This window comes from Strix aluco, chromosome 18, assembly GCF_031877795.1.
Source record: "Strix aluco isolate bStrAlu1 chromosome 18, bStrAlu1.hap1, whole genome shotgun sequence".
Classification (NCBI taxonomy): domain Eukaryota; kingdom Metazoa; phylum Chordata; class Aves; order Strigiformes; family Strigidae; genus Strix; species Strix aluco.
Window position 1 is genome coordinate 9513949 of NC_133948.1, and position 21134 is coordinate 9535082.

Below are 21134 nucleotides of genomic sequence, written 5' to 3' on the forward strand. Positions count from 1 at the left end.
AGGAAGTAATAAGGAGTCATCTCATAAGACAAATAAAAAAGTACATAGATCTAGTATTAAGCCCAGTTTCCAGATTCACATACATTATAAGCAAAAAAGCAAGCAAAGGACCAGGCTTCAGGGGGCAAAAAGTCACTTCATTTGCTTACAGCTTGAAAGTATGTTTTTAGTTGTTGGGTTTTTTCCTGTAGCCAGTCTGAGGATTTTTCTGAAATATTGTCCTTGTAAAGACATGCATTAGTAGCGTCTGTTTCATGCCAGGTAAAACCCTTCCCACAGCCACGCACACACTTGCTGTCTGTCAGCAAAAACTTCTGTGTCAGTAATTAGAAAAATGCTATTAAAAACCTGCCTTGTAATCCCAGATAGCCTCTGGGTTGACTCAGTTCTATTTTGCCTTGCTTGCTCAGTGCAGTAACCCAGGATTGTCCCACCGTGAAGAGGGACCCCGCTCCTCTGACAAGCCGCTAGCTGCTATTTTATTTACATGGTTCTAAAAAGTGTCATTTTGAGGGCAACAGCATACAGCTGGAGTGTCCCAAAGAGGTGACCTTTGGTGACAAAATCCTTAGTCTAACAGGTTTATAACACAGGAGAAGCACGTTACAGATGGGCACTTGGGAGCTGGATCTCACCATGGGGGCAAACCTGTACCTTGTGTCGTCATCTGAAAATTTATTCCAGCCTGTCATGAGTCTAGATCATCAGACAACATCATAAAACACATGAGTCAGGGCACTAAAACATGGAGGTTATCCACTGAGCTCATTATTTTCATACCTAATTACACAGTGCTATTGAGGGAGAATTGCACATTATGCTGAAGAATCCTGTTTCATCACTAGTCCTAAAAGATAATTGTGTTTAATTAGGACCTATAGATACCATGGTGATTACCAATCTATAAACACTCAAGGTAGACCTGCAAATGAGGTGCAATAACAAGTGCATCCATTAAATACTATTCAAAAGCTGATACTGAAGCGAGATGACAATTAAAAGTTGGGCTGTTTTGATTTACCATGTAACTTGTAGCTCTAGCGCTCTGTTCTGATTCCCTGCAATTCCTCTGCTGTGAACCAACAGGCAGAAAAACACCTGCTGATCTTCCTTTACTGAATTTAGAAAACTTTTTGTTTAATCTGGTGTAATATATGGATGAATGGGAAAGAGTAATGAGAGTTGACATGTTGTGGCAAAAGCCATCTTTTTCTGTATGAGGTCAGGTCAGAAAGGAAGAAGCAGAAGTACAAGCATGGCAAGTAATGTCACAGATAAAGCAGTGAAAATATTTCTTGTAATGCATGTTATAATGCATTTCCCAAATGATTGCAAATGGTACTTACAGCCAAAGAATCTGCTGGTTACCTTGTCCCACCACAGGTCTGGAGGGTCATTTGCAGCAAGTCAAAACACAGAAAAGTCATCCTCCTCCTTTGTGCTTGTGCACAACTGCCTGCAAAGGTGTTAACGTGAACGGAAACACTTGGTGAAGGTGCCGGATCAGGAAGAGTGTGCCTAACCAGGTCACACAAACTGTCCCTGCACGTTCATAATAAATTGTCCTTCACATTTCCCATGTCAGACAGGGCAACATGCTTCCCCATATACTTGTCCTGTTCTTTGCTGACTTGGACCACGTTTGAACCGATGACATAAAGCTGAAAGCATCCGTCTCTATTGATCCTTTGGGGAATACAAACCCCTTAAAATAAAATGTTTAACACAGTAGCCACTAAGTTAGTGTGAAATACTGCATTTCTTTTTTTCAAGTAACCATGCTTGGAACCAAAAATTCAAGAACTTGGGAGTAATGGGATTAATAACTCTAATCTCATCTGAAATTCTTTTCAGTTGATAAGTTCACTGCAATGCTTTTCTGTAAATGGTTGTGAGTGGAAAGCACAGTAGTATTTTTATGGGGAGGAAGGGGAAAGACTTGCCAAGGGGCTAAATGGAATGATAAATTGCTTGCCCACTGAAATTATGGGTATCCAGTTTCTTGTATTTTGTAGCTCTTCCTTTTTGCAGCAGGGAGAACAGCTGAACAATTTTGTATTTACAAGTGCACAAGAGGTGCATACATGTGGCCAGCTCAGCACTTACCTTCCTTAAAAAGGAATGCAGCTAAAACCAGATTGGACAGCTGCTTGGTCAGTCGATGTTAAGAGGAAATACTTTACGCTGAACTGTATGGCAGACAGAAATAGCATCCAGTAATGATAATCCAAAGAGGAAAGTGACTAGGAAAAGCAAATGTCCTGATCAGAATATATTTCAAGTTGTAATTTCACTTTAGGCTGCCTTGCACTCTGTGATATCTGTATCTTCTCACCCCCCCCAGTTCATTGCTCGGATGGCTCTGCCACCTCCAGATCCACAGTTTGTTCTCAGAGGTACCAGTGCTGCAGTCCACACTCTGCATTTTTCCTGTGGAGGCCAAGAACGTGATGTCCCCATTCTTTTCTCTGGGTAAGTAAACCAGGATTTCTGGCTGAGTTGAGCATCATATGGAGATTTCCTTTTAAAACAAAGTGTATTATTTAGATAAATTATATCTGGAGAAAACAACAAAATGCATGGTTGGTGAATGATGGGTGTGTTGTCTTTGTACATACAGTTTCAGTTTTGAAAAAAAAGGAGGAAGTATCAGACTGTCTTATCAGATCATCTGCAGTGGTCACACTAAAAGCATCTGTTCTTACTGCCAGGTCTGAGAATGGGTTTATCCATGTCTGGAACCTGAAGACACACAGAGTGGATGCAGCACTGGATGGCCATGGAAGAAAATCTGTCTACTGCGTGGAGACAATGGGTGGTAAAGACAGGCTCCTCAGGTTAGCAAAGCAGGCAAAAAACAGTGAAATTATTCTTGTTTCTGTGACGATTGAAGAAGAGGGAAAAAAAAAGTTATTAAAAAAAAAAGGGATCGCTTATTTCTGGTGTCACTGAAAGTCTCTCCAATATCTCTCCAACACATATGGAAATGTACAGAAGTACAAAAATACAGAAAAACTGTAGAACAAAAAGTGGAAAAAATGATACAATTAATCTCTTTATGATATATATGTGATGACATCGCAACAGCTTGGGGTCCATAGTGTCTTTATTATTGCACTGAGATCAGGTGAGTTCTTTGGGTGAAGGAAATACACCTGGGTTTAAAGTTGACAAATGCTTCACGACTGGTTCTCAGGGAAGATCAAAATTGATATAAAGAGTTTATAAATAGAGGGGAGAGGGAGAAAAGGTAAGGAAGGAAGTGAAGAATCAGAGATGGAGAATGGAAGACTGAAAATGAGCAAGAATGCTGAGTTGCACGCTTTTGCTTCGTTGCAAAATATCTTCTGTTCTCGTTTAGCAAGTGAAGGTCGGGAAGATTTGTGTACTTTGGATTAGACAGGTGATCTAGAGTAGATGCCAAAGTGTCTGTGTGACTAGGAGGTGTTCTGACATGTTTATCTAGAGAAGACATCTCTTATAATATACAGTGGAACTCATTAGCATTTATATTTGTTATCTGCTTAAGTACAATTATCAACACTCTGCCCCATAAAATCATATTGAATGAGCATTGTTTGTATAATTATAGAGTTTTTCCATACCTCTATTTTTTCTGTTTATTTATAGCAGTGTGATTTTAGGACAGCAGTTACCTGTATTTTTTGTTTTTCTGTTCTAAAGCTAAATCACAACAATTTCTTGCAGTACCACATTGTTTGTATGCCCAGTGCTATAAATGTTTTGACAGTTTGTCACTCAGCTGAACAGCAGACGGGAGTTTCTCTATTGATGTTGAAGAAGTCCCAACAGTCTGTAGGTTTGCATCTAGCTCTGTTTTGGTTTCATACTTCCATCAGGTGATACTGCTAATTAAAGTAAGAAATGGCTAAGGGATTTCTGATGACTCCTTGTCCCAGGTGATAACATGAGGACACATATCTTGTGCTACTGTAGTTTGTGGATTGGAAGCTTCTCCACGGTGGTCTTTGTTCCAGAGCCAGTGAGATCACATAAATATGTAGCGGTTAATGCCATGCCCTTTGTCTGGCCTCCTTGGTCTTACTGTCTGGGACCAACACACAGGCTTTTCTGTGGGACGGAGAGGTGTGCAGAGGGCTCTGTGTGAGCTGCACTAGTACATCAGGGATGTAGCTGTTGGTTTTCTGGTTCTGGATGTTCTAACCACAGCATTTAATTGTTCAATTCCTGCTACTCGCTGCACTGCCAATCCCTCTCCTGTTGTGTCTCCACACTTACACAGTCATAACTGTCTTCTGTGCCCTCCCCGTGGCTATGGGAAGTTGACCACTGAATAACTGTAGCTTTTTATTGGTCTTTGATGCGGTCTTTGGTGTCTTGCTATTTGTCTTTCAGCTGTCAACACGCCTGACATTTCTATTTCATTGCTAGGGTGAAAGAGTGTTAAATGTGTTACTCTCTGGATACTTTTGTTTCCTTTTAAATTACCATCTAATCAATGGTAAAATGTAAGTATTTTTATTATTATGAATATGTTCAAATACTTGTGAGACTTCATAAATATATACTCACATACAAATGGAATAACTGTGTTTGATCAAGTCTCTTCACAAGGGAACATGGCTGGCTGCGACTGCAGTGTATGACTGACCGGGGCCCTCCCTCCTCCCGGTAACTGTTGAACCTGTTGGCAGAAGGGCAGTGGTCTCGGTGATGCTGAGCTCCCACACATTCCATGAAAGACCCAGTTAATACCCCACAGAAGCTGTACTAAGCTCACGCCTTTACTGCATGTTAAAGACCCAACTTTGAAATGCTAACCTGCAGGGAGCCAGGCTTTCTCGGACCTGATGCTCATGGATGACTTTACTGTAACAGCCAGGGTCGTGACCAGAGGATCTGCTTGTGGGATTTAGCAGAGGGACGGACTTCAGTGACGGATTCTGTCTTCACGGAGAATGTGGGATTCTGCAGATGCTCTCTGTTAAAGGTGGCACAGGGACGCTGGCTAATGGCCATGGCAGCCAAAGCCCTGGAGGAGGTAGGAAGTATCTCTTTTTCTGGTGCTTGGGAGATTGCTTTTGGTTTTGAAATGAGATCGTTTGGAAGGGGAAGCATCATTGCTCTCAAATTCTCTGCTCAAGAGAGGGCAGCACAAGGAACCTTTGGGGGTTCTAATCACTAATTCTACCTGCCAGAAAGATGACTGAATTATATAACTCATGCTCTAATAACAAGGATACCACCCCAAGATTGGTCTGACATTTAAGTATTTGCAGCTGCTGCTGGTCTTTCATGTGCAGGAGTTTTGAAAACTCTTCTGGTGCTGCTGAATGCTGTTAAAGGGGAACAAGAGTCCTTCTGGGGAACTAATGGTTAGAAAGTCTGTCATCAGATGGAGGTACTCATCTTCCATCTGAAGCTGAAAGTCGTGTTTGGTGAGAGAAGGGGAGGTGCAGGTGATTTGTAATGCGATATGTGGTCTTTCACCCCAGGCTAATTCTTTAACTGGTACTTTGGCTGGAAATAGTTGAATTACTATTAGCGGCCAGAGGTTTGCTCAGTGTGAGATAATTGTAGGGTCCGTTTCAGTTCCTACTGGATGAGTCCACATCTAATACCCATTATCACAGCAATCACTGACTGACAGCTTTGTTGGCAATTTCCACTTCTGCTTTGTAGAAATTGTATTTTTGTTTTCTTTGAGGACATCACACAGAAATCAATTATTTCAAATACTTGACATCAAAATACCAAAAATATGAAAAAAGAAAAAAGTGGCATAAATATTAAAAGAAATATTGTAGCTAATTGCAAATTGTTCATGAGTGTAAAAGGTCACGTGCTTTTCTGGACTATAGGATGCTTATCTTGAAACTGAAAATTGCATATTTTATATACGAAGTAATAAGTGGGAGTGATGCCTGTATTGCAAGAAAATGTGAACTTTTTATTATTCAGAAGTTAAGCACATATTTAAGTACTTTGTTGGCTCACAGCCAGAATGTTCAGTTTCACAGGACTGGGTAAGCCTGTAGACACAACCACCGCACCAGTAAATATAACTATTCTAAGTCCCATACCTTGCTCTGATCAAAGAAAGAACTCTCTTCATTTTACAGCAGTGCTCAATAGTATTTAAGTCAAACAAAATTGACAAGTGCATTCTTGTGTCAGCCTGAGAAGAGTTTTTGTGTCAGGCAGAGTACACACACACATTCTGGTAGTGAAGAATTAAATAATCATCTGATCCAAAGAGATGTTTACCCCAATGTCTCTTACAACTCATCTCTGTTTTATTTTCATTTGTTTGCTTGGGCCCTGCAAACTGATAACGATTTGCTGTCTCCTGAGGTAAAAGAGTTCCACTCTGTGTATGAACCTTTACATTAGAACTGTGTCAGGTTTCAATAAATTCACATAAGCTCCCATAATATATAGTGCTTCCAAATAGGCAGCACTGTGTGAGACACAGTACATTTGCAGCTTATGATTAAAATTAAGACTTAATAAGTGTTTATGCTTGGCTGGTGCCCAAAAAAAGAGTAATTTTGTCTTAAAGCAGGTTCAGTCCATAAATAATGAGATCTGAACAGGCATTTATTTGTTCATGATTACATTTAAATCACCAATTATGAGTTACACGCACTTTTCTTGCCAATTTGCCAGAAACATGTTAAAAGCTTTATTAATGTGAAAAAGAAAAAGGGTGTGTTTCCTTGTGGCCAGTTTTAGCCACCCAGGAACACTATTAACCTCAGGCAAAGGCAAATCTTTCTCCTATTAAGCAAAACCAATATAAACACAGAACTTCAAGTTTAAGGTTACAGTTGTCAAAATATATGAAATAGTATTTATTTCTAAGGCTCAGTTGCCTCTAATGCAGTCTCTGGAACTGTCAGTCTAGCATAGGCAGCTCATGCCTGCCTGCCTTCTGCAAAAAGCTTTTCTCATCTTTGTGTTTTTCTTTGTCCTTTGCAAGCCCAACTGTAGCCCTTGTATCAGTTCGTTCGGTTTTAATCAAGGTAAAGCAAAGGAGGGTTTGGGGGTTTTTTTGTTTTAACCTGCAGAAGTGCATTTATCACAGCACACTTATCATTACTTATTACGTAAAAGTTGCAATCTTGTCTAGGAGGCAATGCCCTTTGGAGAGCCAGTGATGAAAGATGCAAGATGAGAGCAGGTCATCTTTGTATTTATAGCCCATTTCCTGCAATAGCTAACTTGGTCGTTACGTTGATAGCAAGAAAGTTGCCAAGAGAAAAGCATCTTTTGTTAAGAGTGTAGCTCCAAAGAACCAGAATTCCCAGATGATCAAACTTTGGCTTGTTCATAGGTTTGGTCTCCATACTGGAAGGCTCTTCCCTGTAGTCTCCATTCCTCAAATCTGGAGAATAGTTTCCTGCTCCATTGATAAGTGGCTTTAGAAAGTGTTCTGTATATTGTGTTTAGTACATTGTCAACTTGCAGTCCTAGAGTGCAGCTGGCTTTTGGCAGGCTGGCTGACAACCTCTAGAAATAGGAAGATGTCCTGGCAAGCTTTGAACTAAAGGTATGGGATTGGAAAGCCATCGCAGCTGCCCTGGTCTTGATTGATGGCTCCCAGAGGAGCCATATTTGTGTAATACCTCATCTCAGATGCTTAAGGAAATTCACATGACTGGGGCTGTCCGACAGCACTGCTGGGCTTTTGCACATTCTGAAATAGTCTAGAATGGCTGGTGATGCTGGATTTATCAAATGTTTGAAGTCCCTTAATTTTATGAGATAATGCAGACCATTGTTTATTTAATTAAAATAAAAGATCACCATAGTGATTAAGTGTGCATTTGAGTAACAGCAATGTTCCTGGCAGCAAGTTTTTGATACCTAAGAACTTCTATTTCTCCACAGTTCCAGGCTTGAGAATCAGCCCGGAGTGAGGCACTTCTGTGTCAGTCAAGACTCGAAACCTTCCAGTGCCAAATTGCAAAGGCAGAGTCCCCTGATCTTGCCTGCCATCATCCCGAGGTGGAAATGAGCTACCTCCTTGGCAGAGGAAAGACTTACCCAATGCTAAAAAATAAATAAATAAATAAATAAATCAGATCCATAATTCATTACCATCAGTGCAAGCAACAGTAGAAGCTGCTCTGTAGACAGAGAGCAGGTGTTTAACACAATATTGTCTGACCCTGCTCTGAGTAGGGTCAGACAATATTGTGTTAAAAATACCTGTGTGCATCACTGCTCCAGCCTGCATTAGCAGATAATTCTGGGTTTATATTTTGTTAGCGCAGTTGGCCAGTAAATAAAAAATCCACCTTAGATATATTATTGCCTATATTTCCATGCAAGCTCTGTGTTACCATGACAGAACAAAGGAGACAATGCAAATGTCCACAAGTGAATCTAACAAAAAAATTACCAGCAGAGATGGAAAAAGGGGAAAGGGAGAGGTAGCAGTGAAGTGTTTTCAGATTAAGCAGTCTGTAATATTATCTGGTGTATGCACAATATCATCTACTCTATGGAAAGAAGGCTATAATACAGATTAAATAGAAGAGTGGAAGAAGAGGATGCGTTCATTCTAGCAGTTTTGTCCGGTCGTTCCTAAAACAATGCGTTTATTTAGATAGCTGTAGATTCCCCTACAGCTCCAACTTAACACGCATTCCTCAGTTTCCTCCAGACAGTTGTTACTGGAAGAGCTTATACTAGCCTTAATCACCTTAAAAGAGTTGTGTTTTTAACAGCAGCATTTTGACCTGGAGCCTGACCAAGTACTCTTGTTTTCCTGATGTCAGGTTCAGGTTTTGGAGCTGCCATCCAAGACGTCAGTCTGTACCTTGAAGCCAGAGGTGGGTGCCAAGCTGGGCATGCCCATGTGTCTGAAGTTATGGCAGGTAAGGCAAGAGCGCCTGCTAATTGTGAAATGTTTTCCCTGTGATTCATTTTATATGAAGCACATGAATCTTTCTTCACTTGGATTTTGATTTATTATCAAACCAATCAAGTAATTATACTATTAAAGGGGGGAAAGATTTGTGAACATCCTTAATGTAACTTTCAGCGCTTTCCAAGCTTTAATGGAAGATTTGCAAATGCTCAGGGAAAGCTTTGTATCCTTAGGATAGATACGGTTTTTGCATCAATCAAGAGGAAAATGAGTGACTTACCGAAGCCAGTTGTTTGCTATGGTTTCTCATTGCATTACGAATGATGAGAAATGATTGGGTTACTTAAAACCAGTGATTTTAATGGCAAGTTACATTCACTTCAATGCCCTCGGGACAAGGAAGCACTCTATGAACATTTCTATTCCAGACATACAATAGGAACAAAATATTTATGGTGCTATTGACTTTGGACAAAAAGGTAAATAAAAGCAGTTAATGAAAAAACCCCACATTTGCAGAATATTCAGCAAATAAAGTTTATGGGGTGCCAACAGTGAAAGACAAGTAATACAAAAAGGTGGCCATGGAGGGAGGAAGGAGTTGAGGTAATTGGCTCTAAATCTCCAAACAATTGGTGGCAAAGCTGATTCCCAGTTTAACCCCCTGACCACATACTGTTATAGGTCTGCAGTACCATCCGAGTGGATTTCAATTATGTTATTCCTGCAGGTTCATCTGAACATTTGTATTGGTTTCAGTTGAAAAAATTATCAATCAGTTTGAATTTGAGGCCTTAGTGTCTTCACTCGAGGTCCTGAACCAACTGAAGTCTAGAGAAATTCAGTTGGTGACTTCAGACAAAAGTAGGAGAGGCCACAGTTCAAGTCCCGTGCTATAATTAAAAACTGGAAAAAAAGAATTAGAAGGAAGATTAAATAGACTGATTAGTCTTCTGTTAAACAGAAAGTTTCTCCTAAAAATGCAATCAGTGTTCAGTACTTAATGAAATGAATGGGATTTTCTGTCTCCTGGATGTTTTTTAATAAGATGAAGATAGCTGAGACAATGTTCAGTGTTGAAAATTTTGTTGCCTGTATAAAAAGCCCTCTGTCTTGCCATATTTTCTACATGCATTAATATTGCTATTCCTTTAGGAAGCAGAGCAGGTGCAGAGTCTTAATTTTATGTAGTTTTTAATTTTGTTGCCAGTGGGGATAAAGCAGAGGACTGGGAACTGGGAGAGGTAAATTATTCCATGTAAATTCTGGCTTTGGGAAGTCACCACAACTTCCTAGACTGCAACAGGCAAGGATAGATAATCCCTTACAGTCTCACAGCTGTATTTGCTCTTCCACAAATGTGTGCAACTCGGTTTAAAAGCATGGGGGAGGAGGATACTCGTAAGGGGAAATAATTGTATGTGGTGTACCAAAGCGATGCTCTGCATTCTGTTTTGTGGTTTCACTGGAAGTAGCTCACTGAGTAACCCTGTAACCATAAAACAGAACAGGAGCTAACCCAGCTGCACCCCTTCCTGAACAGAGGCCATCCAGGATTTCTTTGTACATTACTGCATTGGGCAATATAGACATACCCAGGAGATGAGCACTCCCCAACCCATCGCTTATGGGCAATGTGTTGCCTAAGAGACTATTTGATGTTGCTTATGGCACAGTAAATTAACAAGTTGAAACAGAAGCTGACATGGAGAGAGCCACATAATGGTCTGAAGGAAGTATGCTCAGGATGGTTGTCCTACAAGAGTTGGGGGGCTGCAGCCACGAATCATCATATTTTTCTGCATGCCAATAAAAACCATCCATGTATCAGGGAAACAACGCACCTTACCAGCAGCAGTGTGAATTAGAAACTTTACTTTAGTGCAGAAGGAAATTAAGGCTTAGGTTAGGCTTCTAGATTAAGCCTCACTGGCTTCTCCTAAGCAGTTAAAAAGCTTACAGCTGTTTATTTAGTTGTTTTGAAGCTTTTTTTTCACCCCTCATTTTACTAGGTCTGTCCTTAAATGTATTGGTTCATTCAGTGGGTTTTCTCCTTGTGAAGGTTCATATTGTTAAATACATTGTCCCTTCAGTTTCACACCTTCCTGCTATTACTAATTGGGTGGAGTAGGATTTGCAGGAGTGAGGATACTCTTCCCTTAAATTTTTTGCAGTCCTTGGGGAAGGCATCATGTTGCGTAATAGTGCAAACAAAACAATTCAACAGGAATAATACATGTAGAAACTGGAAACGTAGAGTTATTACTTTATATAAACTATAGCAATTATTCCTGTTGACTTGACAGCAGATCACCTTTTCTTCCTTCCTTGACAGTTATCCAAATGCAACAACAGAATGTTCTGCTTAGGAAGAACAATGATTTATAATTTCATTTTTCCACTGAAACAGAACATGAATAGTGAAGACTTTTCACCAGAAGTGTCCATTGTTAGGAACTGAAACAAACAGGCTGTTGTGAACCCCTGCTTGGTGAGTCCAGGCTGAGAGCTCCCCTGATCTTTAAATAGCTTTTATTGTTTAAGTATACGTACTCATTGAAATATTACACTTGATATGGTTAGGGAAGGTCAGGAAGAAATAGTGTGGGAGACCTTCATTCCACAGAAAACAATACATTTTTTAAAAAATAGACCAATCTTAGATCTCATTTGCAAATTACTGGTTTTCAAATCTAAGCTAAGATAAACACAGCAGCAAAGAAAAAAAAATGTTGCTTGGCATTTCCCATGATGCTGAACACTCACTTGTCTCTCTTCTCTTAATGCGGGTTATAAGCACCTATGAGAATCTGGCCATCCCGTTTTGAGTAAGGCAGAGGAGCTGACCCTGCCCACCCAAATCTTGTTTCACTGGCTAAGGAAAGCTAGGCCTTCTCTGGAGCCCCAGGGCTCTGGAGGAGTCATGTGCTCAAAGAGCAGTACAAATAATTGTGGGGCTTTTTTATGCCCAAACTGTGGGCTTTTTCAAACTTAACTGAAGTAGCTATGAAACACTTTGTTTTGCTTTGAAGGTTTTACGCTTTATCATATATAAATAAAATCTGGAATGTTCATTTGATTCAGATTTTTTTTGAACTTTTCCCTGGTATTAAAAACTAGGTACTCTTCATCCAAAATACCTGATGAGTTAACATTAATTCACATATATTGACATATATTCATTGTTCTGATCTTATATTATCTTAGCAAATCAAAAATTTGAGAGAAAAATTCTGGGCATTATGAGAGACCTTCTCTGTGGGCCTTTCTAGCCAGAGCATGCTCCCTGCATTTTCAAAAGAAAAGGGATCTGAAAGCAAGGAATGAGGCTTCTGCAGGATCCCAGGGGTGGACAGACCTGTTCAGAAAGATAGTGTAGGTGATTTCGCCTTGGTTTCCTCTTTTAAGGGGCAATTTTCTTCCCTGTTCAGCAAGATCCATTCCTCATTTAAACATTTCTTTAGGCTGAATAAATCTGAGAAAGAACATGAGGCTTTTACTCAGCAGTCTTATTGCCTAGACCACCCATCTCTTGTTAGTTTAACTCCCCCTAGAGCAAATAATAACCAGCGGGAGAATAGTCTGGACCATTAACAGAGGCAGTGAGCCTTTGGCCACTGCAGGTTTGTTTCATGACATTGACAGCCAGCGAGTTTGAAGAACTTCATTCGATAATGTGATACCAGTAAAAATTAATTCTTTATAAATGTTCTTTATTTTGAATTGAATACCAAGCAAACAAATCCTGTAGGATGAGACAGTGTTTGGAAAGAGCTGAATAACCTACTGGATACATTTCTTAGATATGCCTGCATGAGGTGATCATAATCCCAATGTCTATTTTGGTGTTTCTTCTCCTATTAAAGAAGTAACTGGCATTAACAGATGCCTGTTTTTTAGCTGCTTTTTCATTAGGGATTTGCATCTTCACTCACATAACCAGTTACTGCTTACGGGGTCATTAGTCTTTTGGCTGGAGCAATGATGAATATTTTCCTTAAGTGTGACATGTAATCCAGTAATGTTCCCTTCTCTGAGTTATTTCAGAGGCTTAAATAAATTAGGTGTCTGCCCAGGGTGCCATGCCCTTTGGCCTGTGACATCATTAATCAAAATAGCCTTCAATTGGTTACAGTGGGACTCGGGCGCCCGTTAACCCCTTGGTGACTCACCCAGAGATTCCTGACGAGAGGCTCAGTGTTTACCTTTAAGCACTGTGGTGCACTTGGGTAAACGATCCCTATGTGTAACCCTACACTTGGCAATGTGAAACTGCAGTCTTTAAGTATGGCACTTCTTTCAGTGTCCATACGGGTTTGTATAGCTTGATAGTAACTCATTGCTCTAAGTAAATTTTTTAAGGAGCGCTAGCAAAGTTCAGGCCATGAAGTAAAGCTTCTGAAAACTTCAGGCAGCCTTTCTTCAGGTGTTGTAGAGAGCAGTAGTTTGGATTTTCAGAGAGAAATTTTCTATATGTGTGTGTATATATGTGTATGTTAGATAAGTATTATATGTATAAAACATAGCATTTTATAAGTACATATAAAAACTGTAAGTGCATGTCAGCAGTTACCTAGAACGCTTTTTGTAAGTGGATGGACTATCAAGAGTTGACGTTCAAACTTCCAAACTTTTCACGTCTACACCAGTCAGCATTTTCATTTCTTTTCTTGGCGCTTGGACTGAAACCTACCTGGGGATGATAATTTTCTTAACAGACTATTTACTTCTCAAACAATTTTACTTTTCCCTCCATCAGCTCAACTGTGGTTCACAACCGTTGCTTTTGGCTGGCTATGAAGATGGATCAGTGATCCTTTGGAGTTTGTCAATGGGAAAAGCGTTGAGCCAACTTGTTTGCCACCAGGAGCCAGTGATGAGCCTTGACTTTGACTCGGAGAAGGCCAAGGGGATCTCAGGCTCATCTGAAAAGGTGCTTAGCATCTGGAGCCTCAATGAGCAACAGAACCTCCAGGTCAGGATCATTGGCCCTCTAATGTCATTTATCCCACTTTGCACTAACAGTTTGATAGACTAAAAAAATATTTAGTCATGAAGAGGAGTTGTTGCAGATCTCTAGCTAATTAATCACAGACTGGTTAGAATGTCTGTGCTATGTGACTAGACTTAGCAAAAGATGGTGAGGATTTAAAAAAAAGAAAAAAAAAACCCTCTCACATGTTTCTGGTTTTACCAAAGTTGCAACAGGCACACAAGCCTAGCATTACTCAAGCCATTGCCTCTGTATCTTCATTTATCACGTTAGTAGTATCCAGCTCTCAAAATGTCCTAAACATTATAAATGAGTTATAAAAATGAGAAACAAAGGATTGCTTTTCCAAAGGTTCTGCTTGAATGGATAGAGCTTTCTTTCCACTGTGGGAAAGACAGAAATATTCCGTGAAATACTTCACAAACAAAAAGAGTGGGAGTAGCTCAGCTAGCACCAAGAGGATATGAGGTTTAGGCAACCAGCTTCCTTTGGCACCTTTAGAGCCCTAGCCGGAGACAGGGAAAATAAGTTAATTGGATATATCAGTTTGTGTCTGAGTTACGCATACCTGGAATGGCTGGTTTAGAAGGAGGTCTCATAATCACCAGTTCAGGCTATGTAGTGAATGGCAATAAATATTGCTTAATCTAGACAACTTTAGCAAGTGTTCCAACAGTGCTAAGGGGTTAAGTAGGTTTTAACTAGGTGTGGAAATGAAGTGCATAAATAAGGCTCATGAAAATTAAAATGGCCCCTGCATAGCCTCTCCACTGCTGAGTGCTTTAACCTTTTTTAAAGTGGTAGTTGTCCCCTGAACACACAGTGAAGGGGACCTGAACCAGCCCTTGTGAACCCCCATATCAGCCTTGAGAAGGGAGCTGCTGGATACACCAGTTCATGGAAGAAAAATAATCGCTCTTTCAGCTTGCAGCTTTTGTGGAGATTTTTAGGTAGTGTGGCAAGTTAATGCTGTTTTCTGAATGGCGCTACAGGAAGAAAAGCAAGTGCTGGGACATCCAACGGTGACTTGTCACCTGGGGGACACTGTGAAGGTATATCATCATCTGCTGGGCATCACCACAGAACTAGCATCTGTGGAGTGGTAGGGCACCAAGACTCCAGTGCATGCAGTGTAAATGCATCCAGCTGAGGTGAAGTTTGGAGGACACAGTGCTCACCGAGAAGAATCTGAACTTTAATAAGCAGTACGACAAGATGTAACAGAGGCACACTAGACTCTGAATAAGTAGCAAAGGCATTCTAAGCAAATGTGACAAAGAAGAGTGTTAACAAGTCTGGTACACAGCTGTCATGGTTTGGGGTATTTTTGTCATGTTTGCCCTCCCCCTGCCCTGGCCTTTCTGTCACTGTTGGCACACATCTGCACTTGATGGCCTTAGTTCAGGGAAGCAGAAGCAAGGTGAGCAGGTAAGTCCCAGTAGGAAACTTGGTATTGAGACTAGTTTTCTAAGGCCAAGGTGTCAGAAATCTGACATCATGGCGGGCTTCTTAAAGCTTCTAATACTATGGTGTTGGAGAGGAAGCTGTTCCTTCATATTAATTATAGCATAGCTTTTTCCTAAATTCAAAGAAAATACTGTTCTCCACTGCACATTTCAGTTATGAGTTAACTGTAATGCAGGGCTACAGGTATGACTCATGGGAAAAATAAACAGTTGTTCACCTGAAATATTCCAGGTATTGTTTTCCACAGGGTATTCACATTCCCAGGAGATGTAGGTTTAGTTACATCTTCAGCACATCACACAGAGATAGTAGCTTTTCTCAGAACAAATTTAAATGCCAAGTATTCTAAACTATAAGTAATGTTTCTGTGCTTCATGCATAGTGTGAATGCCCTAATAAAATGCATCTTTCATATGAGCACTAGAGATTGTCAAGGACATAGATTAAGTTTTTTTCCACTATTGCATTAATAATATAAACCAGATGGAGATTTTTTTTCCTGACATTCCAGGTACCTGAGGTAATGGTAGACGTTGGAAAGCCACTCAGTGGCACATTATTTTTATTCTAAAAGGTTTTAATAAGTAAACGTGGTGCATAGCTATCTGCCGTTGGAGAAATAATGATGCAATGATGGTACTTCAGCTCTGTTTTAAGTGGCAATGTTCCAGTGTGTCAATGAATAGATGATGAAGGTAACTTCATAGTTTATTGCTATGGGGAAAGTTTGCTGTATTGTCTTCTACAAGAAAGTTGCTGAAATCATCACTGTCAGCAAATTACTGGATTGGTTATGAACCTTCTGATTTGGACAAGATACTGTAATTATGTGATGATGTTTGTGGTAGAATGTAGGAGGTAAACAGCTTCTGCAGGTGAATAAACAGAGCAGAACTAAGAAATGTGATAATCACAGAAGCTCCTTTGTATATGGCAAGAAAAAAAATCCGTAAGCTGTAATGTAAGTAGGCGCACAAGTTTTGTTGGTTAGGTTGCTAGGGTTTTTACCTCAAATGCTGAAGCTAAGGCTGCTGCTATCCTGGCTATTTTTCTAATAAAAATAGGGCTTAAAGACATGATTTGGGTGTAGGAGAGGTTAAAAAAAAAAAAAGAAAGAAAAATCATAGCTAGTACATGTTAAGGAAGGAAAGGTGGATATCTGTTAGCCTCAGCATGTCAAAATTTCTTAATGCACCTGGTAGTAGATGCAAGTGTCCTTGGTCATGACTGGCTGAAAGCAGCTCACCTGTTTTTACCTCTTTGTTTTCTTAATTACAAGCTGGTTTTCTTGTTAGGAGATGATGTTGGTATGCATTTGACTACAGCAGTTGCCCATAAGTGACTGGATGGTACAGATCCTGGCAGCAGGATTTCACCTGGCTGCATATACCTTGAGCAAGTTGTTTTACTTTGTTTTGTTTTTCTCTCTCACCTCTTGTATTTGCAGATCATGCACAAATGCCCACTGTTCCCTCATGTTCCATAGCCAAAAGGCATCACCATTACAGGCTTCATTTTCAAGTTGTAGCTTGCTGATGACATGCAATTTCTCCCAGTCGGCCTGATTTTGCTGTATGGATCTTGCCCGCATAATTGACAGTAATGATGGGAAGCACCACACCCAGGATTGGTTATAGCCATTAGCTAATAATCTCAGTTACCGAGTAAGGCCCATCTTACATTTGCCAGGCTGGTGATGTAAGTAATAAATCCTTCCCTTGCCAGTACGCATACGCCAACAAAAATCCCACTGAAGCCATGCTACATTAGTGTAACTGGGGAGTTTGGAAGAACTTACGTACTAGCAAAAAGCACAGGTTTTGCAGGAGCAGCCCCACAAAAAGGCCCGTGTACAGCCTCCTGCTGTTCATCAGGCTTGAGCAAAACTTGCTGTCCTCTGTTCTGAATAGACACGTTTGTCAGGTCCTGTTTAAAAGAGGAATGTATGGAGCATGCAAGAAGCACATCAAGTTTCATTTAGCCTTTTTTCTTGTTGAATTACACATCTCTTGCTGTTTAAGTAGCTGGGCAGTTGTTACATAGCTGAAAAATCATTGCTTATAGCTTTGTGCCTGTAAGATTCCAAGATGCTTTCAACTGCATCGAAACCAACTTTGACCAGCGTTTCTGGAGTTTTAGTTTTCTGCATCCAATATTATAGTTAAAATTATCTGCAATGAACATATTCTTTATAATCCTGTACTAACTATGCATCATGGAATGTCCTGTCAGGAGGAAAGCTACTCAGATGTAATATGCTTGTCAATCCCTTCCCTCCTCAGAAAAGCAGCAAACAACGCGCAGCGTATTAAAACATGCACTAAATTATAGATTTTTATGAAATTTTTAGAAGCTTTGGTGCAAGATAGCTGCAGATTAAGTCTTAAGTAGATGGTGGCATTAATGTGTCATTTCCCATTGTGCTTACAAATAACAGCACTTTGAGGTCAGCATACACTCACACGGTGTTTTCCACACTGTGACAAAAGCAAGCCTATTTCAACACACACACACACTCTGGTGCATATACTGGATGTGTTTCAGAAGTAGTCTGCTGACTAATACAAGTTAGCTGAGGTGAGAACAGCAAAAGTGTATTATATTGAGCTTTTCCTCCGTGCTTCAGGGGAAACTCATGTCAGTGAAGTGAAAACTTTTCTTTCCAAGGGCTAAGTCCTGTGCAGCCCCAGAGTGCCTCCTGAACGAAGCTAAATGCCTTCCAATTTAATTGTGCCCCTCAAAAACTTGTGCCCCAGTAGTCTCCAAACAGTAACAAAAGGCTTCCAAGACTGAAATCAATAACTTGGTCATAATCCCCTTCTTGGAATTTGGTGTAAATAAAAGTCTCTTGGGAAGGAGTACTAGAAATACAGATTTCCTGACACTGTAACCTAATTCCTGGAAGCATTCCTTTCTCAAGACTCTGGTAAATGCTACCACAGCTTATTGGGGTTTTTGTAAGGGGCCACAGTAGTAGAAATAAGTAGCAGGTAGTTTAAACATCAGCTCAGAATCTCAGCATGGGAATATTGCAGAAGCAGGGAAAATATATGGCTGTAGCTCTGAACGTTGCAGCTCGTGCAAGAATAGCTGAAAGAAAAGAGCAAAACTGTGTTGTCTGGTTCTCAAAACCTTGACTCAGAGCTTCACTTGTGACAGAATACAAATAGCCTTAAATGCAATATAAACTAAAAACATACAAGGGATGCTTTTATTTTTAGAGAATGTGCTGGAGATCGATAGGCTCACGTTAAGGTCTTTTCCATCTCTGTCTATAATTGTTCTCACTAAGCGTCATTCACCATGTGGTGAAAAGCTCTGTACTACCTGTGTGATACCAGTATATATGGGTGGGCACTATACCTTCTAAAATCTCAAAAGGTTTCTTTTTCTTCTGTTTTAAACCATTAGAGCTCATCTATAATTTTCTCACACAGGTTTACAAAACACACAACCTTGTCAACGCTGGCATATCTGATATCACCATCCGTCCAGACAAGAAGATTTTAGCAACAGCAGGGTGGGATCATCGCATCAGGATCTTTGGCTGGAAAAAACTGAAGCCCTTGGCAGTGCTGGACTACCACACAGCAACTGTCCATTGTGTGTCCTTCTCAGATCACAAAAACCCCAGTGAGAGACTGCTGGCAGCTGGCTCAAAAGATCACCGCATCAGTATCTGGTCAATATATACTCAGACATGACATGTTCTGCACTGTCATGGACTAGGAAAACAGGACTGGTGAAGCAATTCTTTACACTGTAATTCAAACCTGAATGTGGGGAAGTAGTAGAATGTATTTCCAGGCTGAAGTGAGAGTCCTAGGTTAATTCTTATGCTGCTTGTTCAAGCTGCAACTTTTGTTTTCCAGAGAGGGAAGTGGATTTTTAAAATTCATAACAAGCAGAGCAAGGCCAGTCACAAGTGAAGACATAGAACAAGTCATTTTCAGTTTCTGCTACAGGTTTTGTAACAGATTTTATTTGGCAGGTTGCTCAAATAACTTGTGCCAGTATCTTTTTTTGTGAAAAAGGACTGGAATCCCTCAGACTGCAGTGGGGGCAGAATATGTCTGTGTGTAAGTCATTTATGTATCCAAGAACCTGAATCAGTGTAAAATATCACTCTTTCTTGAAAATTTATACCCATTAAACCACTTCCAGTGGTTTCTCATTGTCAGTTCCTTTTTCTTCCCCATAACTGAAAGGCTATCAGAACAACCTTGATTTGTTCACACTTCTGTCAGTTTCTAACTTAAACCAACAGCCAGGAATGTGACTAGGGACGGCCTTTGGCATTTATGAATTTCATTATGTCTCCTGTCACCTCAAGCCTCACAATTAATCACAAGAAAGAAAGGGAAAAAAATCTTCCCCTGCACTGCACTGCAAAGCTATGTAAAGCCTTTTACAGAGCCAGTGCTAAATCCTTTCCATAGACTGACTAGCTGAAGGATTTAAACTCACCAATCCAATTAGCGCCCTTCTCCTTGGAGAGTTAGGGGTAAGTTTCAGCATGGCAAGTCTGGGATTCAGCTACACAACTCCCATTAACGTTGAGGGGAATTGCATGGATAAATCCTTATCCACAAAATGCGAATGGCTCCATTAACTTGTCATGGAAGCTGAAATTCGTTCATGAAGGGTTTTTTGTTTGAATCATGAGGCAGCATTTGCATTCTGTTAAAGCATATTAGACACACAACAGTCTGTTCATAGACACCTTACTGTTGTATTCAGTCACAAAGTTGCAGTTACAACCTTCCCACTGAAGCAATTAGCAAGGGCCAGATTGTTAAAAGGGAGGTGGCCTGGAAACTAGAACTCAGCTTTACAAACCGAAGTGTTCCGTGTCCAGCGTGTGCACTGCTGATACTTTATTGGAAATATTTGTTTCTGCCTCTGTACAGAGCTGGACATCAAAGAAAAAGTCACCAGAATTGTAGTGAACAGCAACATCAAAAGACTTTAGAAATTATTTCGGGGAAAACACACAAGCAAATTAAGATCTGGGTCTGCTGTCCAGCTGTGCTTTACAGGCAGAGAACACTGTTGGACTAAAAGTCTTAAGCACCAAGCCTGATGGTCTTTCCATTAAAATACAGAAACAGGATACTGTTGCCAGGCTTTTCTAACTAAAACTTGGCCTTAGACATTTTGAAGTGTGATGACACTTTAAATAATGCATTTCTTTGATTATTTCTTTACTATTCGGTAGCTGCATGGAGGATCACATAGCAGTTGAAAGTTAAAGCCTAATTTTGTGTGATCCTGAGTCAAGAGGAGGTGCTGGTGTTCATTACATCTACCAGACAGAGCTGTGTAGATCGTAAGGGCTCCATCTCCACCCATCATCCACCCCCCACACAGAGGAGGAGCTACCTACACCCTGCAAGAGGCTCCAGCCAGCAGCCTTATGGAATTGAGACAGGGTCCACAAACCTGCTGCTGGAAGAAACCTTTTTTTCTTTTTCCTCTTTCTTAAAGTAGGTCAGAATTGACATAGATAAACAAACAAACAAATAAATACAGAAAACATTATCACGTGTGGTCCAGGGACCCGTCCTAGGGAATCTGCAAAGAGATTTTCTTTTGGCTGTCCTGTCTTGTACTACACTACACATGAAGCCTGTCAGGCAGCCTTGAGGTTGGTATCTCCCGTTTGCGTGGTGCTCTTGAAACAGAACTTAGTGAAATTCTGCTGAAATAAGTTAAATATTAAATTAAATAAGTCTCCATCTGCTCAGGAGAGTGCCCTACCCTGTGTTTTAACCTGTGTAATCACTGCACCTTTTTAAGCAACAACCTTGAAGT

General features: G+C 40.3%; 1 protein-coding gene across 4 annotated transcripts in view; it reads left to right on the forward strand.

The window, feature by feature from the left end:
- The window catches only part of GNB1L (G protein subunit beta 1 like), a 43439-nt gene extending 23950 nt beyond the window's left edge, over window positions 1–19489 (forward strand). For 3 of the 4 annotated variants that reach the window (XM_074844070.1, XM_074844073.1, XM_074844071.1), the window contains 6 exons: window positions 2345–2472; window positions 2712–2837; window positions 4861–5023; window positions 8769–8867; window positions 13620–13835; window positions 18758–19489. In XM_074844070.1, coding sequence (XP_074700171.1) covers window positions 2357–2472; window positions 2712–2837; window positions 4861–5023; window positions 8769–8867; window positions 13620–13835; window positions 18758–19024 — 987 coding nt within the window. In that variant the 5' untranslated portion in view covers window positions 2345–2356 and the 3' untranslated portion in view covers window positions 19025–19489. The remainder of the gene's footprint in view (window positions 1–2344; window positions 2473–2711; window positions 2838–4860; window positions 5024–8768; window positions 8868–13619; window positions 13836–18757) is intronic. The other variant, XM_074844072.1, reaches the window with a different exon arrangement.
- Window positions 19490–21134: the final 1645 nt, after the last annotated feature.